Here is a 10,092-nt window from a genome sequence, read left to right as displayed (position 1 = left end):
CAGGTTAATATCCTGTTGACTGGACTCTTATTGTGAAGGGTTTCCTGTTTGTTCGGATAGTTACGGTAACAGCTGATGTGGTCCGATAGTCAGGAAGCAGCCACACTTCATATTATACTCCATGCACACACTAGATACTAAATACTATATACTAGATATATATCAGTCAGGAGCTCCGCAGCGAACCGAAGGGTCTGTTTATACTTCTTATTATACTACATACACATACTAGATACTATATACTATACTAGATTTCAGTCAGGAGCTCCGAAGCAAAACGAAAGGTCTGTTTACTTCTTATTATACTACATGTACTATATATATATATATATATATATATATATATATATATATATATATAATGCTGTATGTTAGTATGTTAGTGTTACCTTATTATATTATGCTGTATGTTAGTGTTACCTTATATATATTATATTATATATATTATATTATGCTGTATGTTACTGTTAGGGCCCGTTTATATTATATTATATATATTATACTGTAGGTTAGTGTTAGGGTCCGTTTATTATTATATATATATATTATATTATGCTGTATGTTACTATGTTAGTGTTACCTTATTATATATATTATATTATATATATTATATTATGCTGTATGTTAGTGTTAGGGTCCGTTTATTATTATATTATATTTTATATATATTATATTATGCTGTATGTTAGTAGGCTATGTTAGTGTTGCCTGGGTTAGTTAAGGCAGAACTGACATTATATATGTGTGTGTGGTCTCAACCTGAGCTGGGGGGGTTAGAGCAACAGAGGGTCTGGGTTCTAGTTTAGGGACCAGAGGACTAATGGAGGGCCTGGGTTCTGGTTTAGGGACCAGAGGATTGATGAAGGGTCTGGGTTCTGGGACCAGAGGACTGATGGAGGGTCTGGGTTCTGGTTTAGGGACCAGAGGACTGATGGAGGGTCTGGGTTCTGGTTTAGGGACCAGAGGACTGATGGAGGGTCTGGGTTCTGGGACCAGAGGACTGATGGAGGGTCTGGGTTCTGGTTTAGGGACCAGAGGATTGATGGAGGGTCTGGGTTCTGGGACCAGAGGACTGATGGAGGGTCTGGGTTCTGGTATAGGGACCAGAGGACTGATGGAGGGTCTGGGTTCTGGTTTAGGGACCAGAGGGCTGATGGAGGGTCTGGGTTCTGGTTTAGGGACCAGAGGATTGATGGAGGGTCTGGGTTCTGGTTTAGGGACCAGAGGACTGATGGAGGGTCTGGGTTCTGGGACCAGAAGATTGATGGAGGGTCTGGGTTCTGGGTTTAGGGACCAGAGGACTGATGGAGGGTCTGGGTTCTGGTTTAGGGACCAAAGGAATGATGGAGGGTCTGGGTTCAGGTTTAGGGACCAGAGGACTGATGGAGGGTCTGGGTTCTGGGTTTAGGGACCAGAGGACTGATGGAGGGTCTAGGTTCTGGGACCAGAGGATTGATGGAGGGTCTGGGTTCTGGGACCAGAGGACTGATGGAGGGTCTGCATTCTGGGTTTAGGGACCAGAGGACTGATGGAGGGTCTGGGTTCTGGTTTAGGGACCAGAGGACTGATGGAGGGTCTGGGTTCTGGGTTTAGGGACCAGAGGACTGATGGAAGGTCTGGGTTCTGGGTTTAGGGATCAGAGGACTGATGGAGGGTCTGGATTCTGGTTTAGGGACCAGAGGACTGATGGAGGGTCTTGGTTCTGGTTCTGGGACCAGACCCGGATGGAGGGTCTGGGTTCTGGGTTCTGGGACCAGACCCAGATGGAGGGTCTGGGTTCTGTTTTAAGGACCAGAGGACTGATGGACGGTCTGGGTTCTGGGTTTAGGGACCAGAGGACTGATGGAGGGTCTGGGTTCTGGGTTTAGGGACCAGAGGACTGATGGAGGGTCTGGGTTCTGGTTTAGGGACCAGAGGAGTGATGGAGGGTCTGGGTTCTTGGACCAGAGGACTGATGGAGGGTCTGGGTTCTGGTTTAGGGACCAGAGGACTGATGGAGGGTCTGGGTTCTGGGTTTAGGGACCAGAGGACTGATGGAGGGTCTGGGTTCTGGGACCAGAGGACTGATGGAGGGTCTGGGTTCTGGGTTTAGGGACCAGAGGAGTGATGGAGGGTCTGGGTTCTGGGACCAGAGGATTGATGGAGGGTCTGGGTTCTGGGACCAGAGGACTGATGGAGGGTCTGGGTTCTGGTTCAGGGACCAGAGGACTGATGGAGGGTCTGGGTTCTGGGTTTAGTGACCAGAGGACTGATGGAGGATCCAGAACCTGAACCCAAACTGGTTCTGGTCTTCAGCGGGAAACGGAAGTCCGGGAAGGATTACGTGACAGACCTGATTCACAGCCGGTAAACTTGACCAGACAACCCCTAACCCTAACTACCCCTAACCCTAACTAACCCTAACTAACCCCTAACCCTAACTAACCCTAAGAGCTAATCAATAAACAGCTGATCATTACAGAGCTAATCAATAATCAGCTGATCATTACAGAGCTAATAACGTTTAGCGGGTCAAATATATTAAATATATTCACTAGAGTTAACACCTGTCCAGGTGTCTCTCAGCCAATCACTGACTGTTTCTTCTTCTTCTGTAGTTTGGGACCAGATGTTTGCTGCATCCTGCGTCTGTCTGGACCTCTCAAACAGCAGTACGCTCAGGTGAGAACAACACACACCTGTAACCCTTTACCATAACTGCTGAGTCATGGTGTACTCTCAGGTGAGAACAACACACACCTGTAAACCTTTACCATAACTGCTGAGTCATGGTGTACGCTCAGGTGAGAACAACACACACCTGTAACCCTTTACCATAACTGCTGAGTCATGGTGTACTCTCAGGTGAGAACAACACACACCTGTAAACCTTTACCATAACTGCTGAGTCATGGTGTACGCTCATGTGAGAACAACACACACCTGTAAACCTTTACCATAACTGCTGAGTCATGGTGTACTCTCAGGTGAGAACAACACACACCTGTAACCCTTTACCATAACTGCTGAGTCATGGTGTACGCTCAGGTGAGAACAACACACACCTGTAACCCTTTACCATAACTGCTGAGTCATGGTGTACTCTCAGGTGAGAACAACACACGCCTGTAACCCTTTACCATAATTGCTGAGTCATGGTGTACTCTCAGGTGAGAACAACACACACCTGTAACCCTTTAGGCAAGGCAAGGCAGCTTTATCTATATAGCACATTTCAGCAACAGGGCAATTCAAAGTGCTTTACATAAAACATTAAAGAGCAGTTAGAAAACAATTAAAAAACAATAATAAACAAATTAAAAAAATTAAAAGACAAGAATAAAATTGATAGTGCAGTATAAGAATAAAAGTTACAGTGCAGTATAAGAAATTAAAGTTAATAAAATAGATTATTTAAAGAAAAGCAACATCAAAAAGATAGGTCTTTAGCTTAGATTTAAAAGAACTGAGAGTTGCAGCAGACCTACAGGTTTCTGGGAGTTTGTTCCAGATATGTGGAGCATAAAAACTGAACGCTTCTTCCCCCTGTTTAGTTCTGACTCTGGGGACAACAAGTAGACCTGTCCCATACCACCTGAGAGGTCTGGGTGGGTCATAGTGTAGTAGACCTGTCCCAGACCACCTGAGAGGTCTGGGTGGGTCATAGTGTAGCAGACCTGTCACAGACCACCTGAGAGGTCTGGGTGGGTCATAGTGTAGTAGACCTGTCCCAGACCACCTGAGAGGTCTGGGTGGGTCATAGTGTAGTAGACCTGTCCCAGACCACCTGAGAGGTCTGGGTGGGTCATAGTGTAGAGACCTGTCCCAGACCACCTGAGAGGTCTGGGTGGGTCATAGTGTAGTAGACCTGTCCCAGACCACCTGAGAGGTCTGGGTGGGTCATAGTGTAGCAGACCTTTCACAGACCACCTGAGAGGTCTGGGGGGGTCATAGTGTAGTAGACCTGTCCCAGACCACCTGAGAGGTCTGGGGGGTCATAGTGTAGTAGACCTGTCCCAGACCACCTGAGAGGTCTGGGTGGGTCATAGTGTAGTAGACCTGTCCCAGACCACCTGAGAGGTCTGGGGGGGTCATAGTGTAGTAGCAGATCAGAAATGTATTTTGGCCCTAAACCGTTTAGTGATTTATAAACCAGTAAAAGTATTTTGAAATCAGTTCTTTGAGGCACCGGAAGCCAGTGTAGAGACTTCAGTACTGGAGTGATGTGATCCACTTTCTTGGTTTTAGTGAGGACTCGAGCAGCAGCATCTGAATCAGCTGCAGCTGTCTGATTGATTTTTTAGGGAGACCTGTAAAGACACCGTTACAGTAGTCAAGTCTAATGAAGATAAAAGCATGGACAAGTTTTTCCAGATCCTGCTGAGACATAAGGCCTTTAACCCTTGATATATTTTTAAGGTGATAATAGGCTGATTTTTTAATTATGTTAATGTGGCTTTTAAAATTCAGGTCTGAGTCCATGACTACACCAAGATTTCTTGCTTTGTCTGTTGTTTTTAACATTGTTGTTTGAAGCTGAGCGCTGACTTTCAATCTTTCCTCTTTTGCTCCAAAAACAACCACCTCCGTTTTTTCTTCATTTAATTTAAGAAAGTTCTGGCACATCCAATCATTAATCTGTTCAATGCACATATTTAATTGTTGTATTGGGCTATAGTTCCCTGGCGATAAGGTTATGTAAATTTGTGTGTCATCTGCATAACTATGGTAACTTATTTTGTTGTTTTCCATAATCTGAGCCAGTGGAAGCATGTAGATGTTGAACAGAAGAGGCCCCAGAACTGAGCCTTGGGGAACTCCGCATGTCATATTTGTATGCTCAGATGTATAATTACCTATAGACACAAAGTAGTCCCTATTCTTTAAATAGGATTCAAACCACTTTAGTACTGAGCCAGAAAGACCAACCCAGTTTTCCAATCGGTCAAGCAATATGTCATGGTCTACCGTATCAAATGCAGCACTGAGATCAAGTAATACTAAGACGGAAATTTTGCCACTATCTGTGTTTAAGTGGATGTCATTAAATTAAATTATAACTGCTGAGTCAAGGTGTACTCTCAGGTGAAAACAATACACACCTGTAAACCTTTACCATAACTGCTGAGTCATGGTGTACGCTCAGGTGAGAACAACACACACCTGTAAACCTTTACCATAACTGCTGAGTCATGGTGTACTCTCAGGTGAGAACAACACACGCCTGTAACCCTTTACCATAACTTCTGAGTCATGGTGTACTCTCAGGTGAGAACAACACACACCTGTAACCCTTTACCATAACTGCTGAGTCATGGTGTACTCTCAGGTGAGAACAACACACACCTGTAACCCTTTACTATAACTGCTGAGTCATGCTGTCTCTGTGTTGGGCCTGTAGGAGCATGGTCTGGACCTGGTCTCTATAAGGAGCAGTTTCTCCTGAGTCTTGGTGTCTCTGTTTCTGCTGAGTCATGCTGTCTCTGTGTTGGGTCTGTAGGAGCATGGTCTGGACCTGGACCAGCTGCTGGGACCTGGTCTCTATAAGGAGCAGTTTCGGGCCGATATGATTCTTTGGGGAGAAACTCGCCGACGCCACGACCCCGGATTCTTCTGTCGCCTAGCAACCAGGGGAGCACGGCAACCTGTTTGGGTACGTAATGTCACCGCCTCTCCGATTACTCTCTGCTCTCTGATTGGTCTCTCTTTAAATATTTGTTTGTTCGTAGAAACAGCTCTCCTCATATTGTTATTAAGTCTGTAACATCTCTCCTCATATTGTTATTAAGTCTGAAACATCTCTCCTCATATTGTTATTAAGTCTGAAACATCTCTCCTCATATTGTTATTAAGTCTGTAACATCTCTCCTCATATTGTTATTAAGTCTGAAACATCTCTCCTCATATTGTTATTAAGTCTGAAACATCTCTCCTCATATTGTTATTAAGTCTGAAACATCTCCCCTCATATTGTTATTAAGTCTGTAACATCTCCCTCATCCTCATATTTGTTATTAAGTCTGTAACATCTCTCCTCATATTGTTATTAAACATCTCTCCTCATATTGTTATTAAGTCTGAAACATCCTCCTCATATTGTTATTAAGTCTGAAACATCTCTCCTCATTTGTTATTAAGTCTGAAACATCTCCTCTCCTCATATTGTTATTAAGTCTGAAACATCTCTCCTCATATTGTTATTAAGTCTGAAACATCTATATTGTTATTAAGTCTGAAACATCTCTCCTCATATTGTTATTAAGTCTGAAACATCTCTCCTCATATTGTTATTAAGTCTGAAACATCTCTCCTCATATTGTTATTAAGTCTGAAACATCTCCCCTCATATTGTTATTAAGTCTGAAACATCTCTCCTCATATTGTTATTAAGTCTGAAACATCTCTCCTCATATTGTTATTAAGTCTGAAACATCTCTCCTCATATTGTTATTAAGTCTGAAACATCTCTCCTCATATTGTTATTAAGTCTGAAACATCTCTCCTCATATTGTTATTAAGTCTGTATTGTTATTAAGTCTCCCTCTCTCATATTGTTATTAAGTCTGAAACATCTCTCCTCATATTGTTATTAAGTCTGAAACATCTCTCCTCATATTGTTATTAAGTCTGAAACATCTCTCCTCATATTGTTATTAAGTCTGTAACATCTCCCCTCATATTGTTATTAAGTCTGAAACATCTCTCCTCATATTGTTATTAAGTCTGAAACATCTCCTCCTCATATTGTTATTAAGTCTGAAACATCTCTCCTCATATTGTTATTAAGTCTGTAACATCTTCATTTATTAAGTCTGAAACATCTCTCCTCATATTGTTATTAAGTCTGAAACATCTCCCTCATATTGTTATTAAGTCTGAAACATCTCCTCCTGAAACATATATTGTTATTAAGTCTGTTAAAGTCATCTCTCCCTCATATTGTTATTAAGTCTGAAACATCTCTCCTCATATTGTTATTAAGTCTATTAAGTCTGAAACTCCTCATATTGTTAAAGTCTGTAACATCTCCCTCATATTGTTATTAAGTCTGAAACATCTCTCCTCATATTGTTATTAAGTCTGAAACATCTCTCCTCATATTGTTATTAAGTCTGAAACATCTCTCCTCATATTGTTATTAAGTCTGAAACTCTCCTCATATTGTTATTAAGTCTGAAACATCTCTCCTCATATTGTTATTAAGTCTGAAACATCTCTCCTCATTTGTTATTAAGTCTGAAACATCTCTCCTCATATTGTTATTAAGTCTGTAACATCTCTCCTCATATTGTTATTAAGTCTGAAACATCTCTCCTCATATTGTTATTAAGTCTGAAATATTGTTATTAAGTCATCTCAGCTCTCCTCATATTGTTATTAAGTCCTCCTCATATTGTTATTAAGTCTGAAACATCTCTCCTCATATTGTTATTAAGTCTGTAACATCTCTCCTCATATTGTTATTAAGTCTGTAACATCTCTCCTCATATTGTTATTAAGTCTGAAACATCTCTCCTCATATTGTTATTAAGTCTTAAGTCTGTACATCTCTCCTCATATTGTTATTAAGTCTGAAACAACATCTCTCTCCTCATATTGTTATTAAGTCTGAAACATCTCTCCTCATATTGTTATTAAGTCTGAAACATCTCTCCTCATATTGTTATTAAACATCTCTCCTCATATTGTTATTAAGTCAACTCTCCTCATATTGTTATTAAGTCTGAAACATCTCTCCTCATATTGTTATTAAGTCTGAAACATCTCTCCTCATATTGTTATTAAGTCTGAAACATCTCTCCTCATATTGTTATTAAGTCTGTAACATCTCTCCTCCTCATATTTGTTATTAAGTCTGTAACATCTCTCCTCATATTGTTATTAAGTCTGAAACATCTCTCCTCATATTAAGTTAAACATCTTAATTGTTATTAAGTCTGTAACATCTCTCCTCATATTGTTATTAAGTCTGAAACATCTCTCCTCATATTGTTATTAAGTCTAAACATCTCTCCTCTGTAACATTGTTATTAAGTCTGTAACATCTCTCCTCATATTGTTATTAAGTCTGAAACATCTCTCCTCATATTGTTATTAAGTCTGTTAAACATCTCTCTCCTCAACATCTCTCCTCATATTGTTATTAAGTCTGTAACATCTCTCCTCATATTGTTATTAAGTCTGAAACATCTCTCCTCATATTGTTATTAAGTCTGAAACATCTCCCCTCATATTGTTATTAAGTCTGTAACATCTCTCCTCATATTGTTAAAGTCTGTAACATCTCCCTCATATTGTTATTAAGTCTGTAACATCTCCCCTCATATTGTTATTAAGTCTGTAACATCTCTCCTCATATTGTTATTAAGTCTGTAACATCTCTCCTCATATTGTTATTAAGTCTGTAACATCTCTCCTCATATTGTTATTAAGTCTAACATTATATTGTTATTAAGTCTGAAACATCTCTCCTCATATTGTTATTAAGTCTGTAACATCTCTCCTCATATTGTTATTAAGTCTGAAACATCTCTCCTCATATTGTTATTAAGTCTGTAACATCTCTCCTCATATTGTTATTAAGTCTGAAACATCTCTCCTCATATTGTTATTAAGTCTGTAACATCTCCTCATATTGTTATTAAGTCTGTAACATCTCTCCTCATATTATTATTAAGTCTGTAACATCTCTCCTCATATTGTTATTAAGTCTGTAAACATCTCTCCTCATATTGTTATTAAGTCTGTAACATCTCTCCTCATATTGTTATTAAGTCTGTAACATCTCTCCTCATATTGTTATTAAGTCTGTAACATCTCTCCTCATATTGTTATTAAGTCTGAAACATCTCTCCTCATATTGTTATTAAGTCTGAAACATCTCTCCTCATATTGTTATTAAGTCTGTAACATCTCTCCTCATATTGTTATTAAGTCTGTAACATCTCTCCTCATATTGTTATTAAGTCTGTAACATCTCTCCTCATATTGTTATTAAGTCTGTAACATCTCTCCTATTGTTATATTGTTCTCTCCTCATATTGTTATTAAGTCTGAAACATCTCTCCTCATATTGTTATTAAGTCTGTAACATCTCCTCATATTGTTATTAAGTCTGTAACATCTCTCCATATTGTTATTAAGTCTGAAACATCTCTCCTCATATTGTTATTAAGTCTGTAACATCTCTCCTATTGTTATTAAGTCTGTAACATCTCTCCTCATATTGTTATTAAGTCTGAAACATCTCTCCTCATATTGTTATCATCTCCTCATATTGTTATTAAGTCTGTAACATCTCTCCTCATATTGTTATTAAGTCTGAAACATCTCCTCAGTTGTTATTAAGTCTGTTAAAACATCTCTCCTCATATTGTTATTAAGTCTGAAACATCTCTCCTCATTGTTATTAAGTCTGAAACATTCTCCTCATATTGTTATTAAGTCTGTAACATCTCCCTCATATTGTTAAGTTAAGTTATTGAAGTCTAACATCTCTCCTCAACATCTCTCCTCATATTGTTATTAAGTCATCTCTCTCCTCATATTGTTAACATCTTAAGTCTGTAACATCTCTCCTCATATTGTTATTAAGTCTGAAACATCTCTCCTCATATTGTTATTAAGTCTGAAACATCTCTCCTCATATTGTTATTAAGTCTGAAACATCTCTCCTCATCATTATTCTCTCCTCATATTGTTATTAAGTCTGAAACATCTCTCCTCATATTGTTATTAAGTCTGAAACATCTCTCCTCATATTGTTATTAAGTCTGAAACATCTCCCTCATATTGTTATTGTTATTAAGTCTGAAACATCTCTCCTCATATTGTTATTAAGTCTGAAACATCTCCCTCATATTGTTATTAAGTCTGAAACATCTCCCTCATATTGTTATTAAGTCTGTAACATCTCTCCTCATATTGTTATTAAGTCTGAAACATCTCTCCTCATATTGTTATTAAGTCTGAAACATCTCTCCTCATATTTATTAAGTAAACATCTCTCCTCAAACATCTCTCCTCATATTGTTATTAAGTCTGAAACATCTCTCCTCATATTGTTATTAAGTCTGAAACATCTCTCCTCATATTGTTATTAAGTCTGAAACA

The 10,092-nt window shown here is 39.2% G+C and overlaps 2 protein-coding genes across 6 annotated transcripts in view; one reads left to right on the top strand and one right to left on the bottom strand.

Annotated features, from left to right (window-relative positions):
* The first annotated feature begins 86 nt into the window (after positions 1 to 86).
* The window catches only part of pmvk (phosphomevalonate kinase), a 15,510-nt gene continuing 5,504 nt past the window's right edge, over positions 87 to 10,092 (top strand). For 2 of the 5 annotated variants that reach the window (XM_028580452.1, XM_028580447.1), the window contains exons 1-4: positions 87 to 284; positions 2,238 to 2,346; positions 2,598 to 2,661; positions 5,480 to 5,632. In XM_028580452.1, the coding sequence (XP_028436253.1) occupies positions 2,252 to 2,346; positions 2,598 to 2,661; positions 5,480 to 5,632 (312 nt within the window). In that variant the 5' untranslated portion in view covers positions 87 to 284; positions 2,238 to 2,251. Of the gene's footprint in view, positions 285 to 2,092; positions 2,347 to 2,597; positions 2,662 to 5,479; positions 5,633 to 10,092 lie in introns of all 5 variants that reach the window. The other 3 variants (XM_028580451.1, XM_028580450.1, XM_028580449.1) reach the window with 3 other exon arrangements.
* On the bottom strand, positions 718 to 2,128 carry LOC114556717 (extensin-like; the record flags this gene model as incomplete). Its single annotated transcript, XM_028579751.1, has 2 exons — positions 718 to 1,280; positions 1,984 to 2,128. Coding segments are annotated over 2 exons (708 nt in total), but the record flags the coding sequence as incomplete, so codon positions are not given.

The sequence above is a fragment of the Perca flavescens genome, chromosome 6, assembly GCF_004354835.1.
Source record: "Perca flavescens isolate YP-PL-M2 chromosome 6, PFLA_1.0, whole genome shotgun sequence".
In the NCBI taxonomy this organism is placed as follows: Eukaryota; Metazoa; Chordata; class Actinopteri; order Perciformes; family Percidae; genus Perca; species Perca flavescens.
Note: the sequence above shows the minus strand (reverse complement) of the source record. Positions and strands in the feature narration are given on the sequence as shown.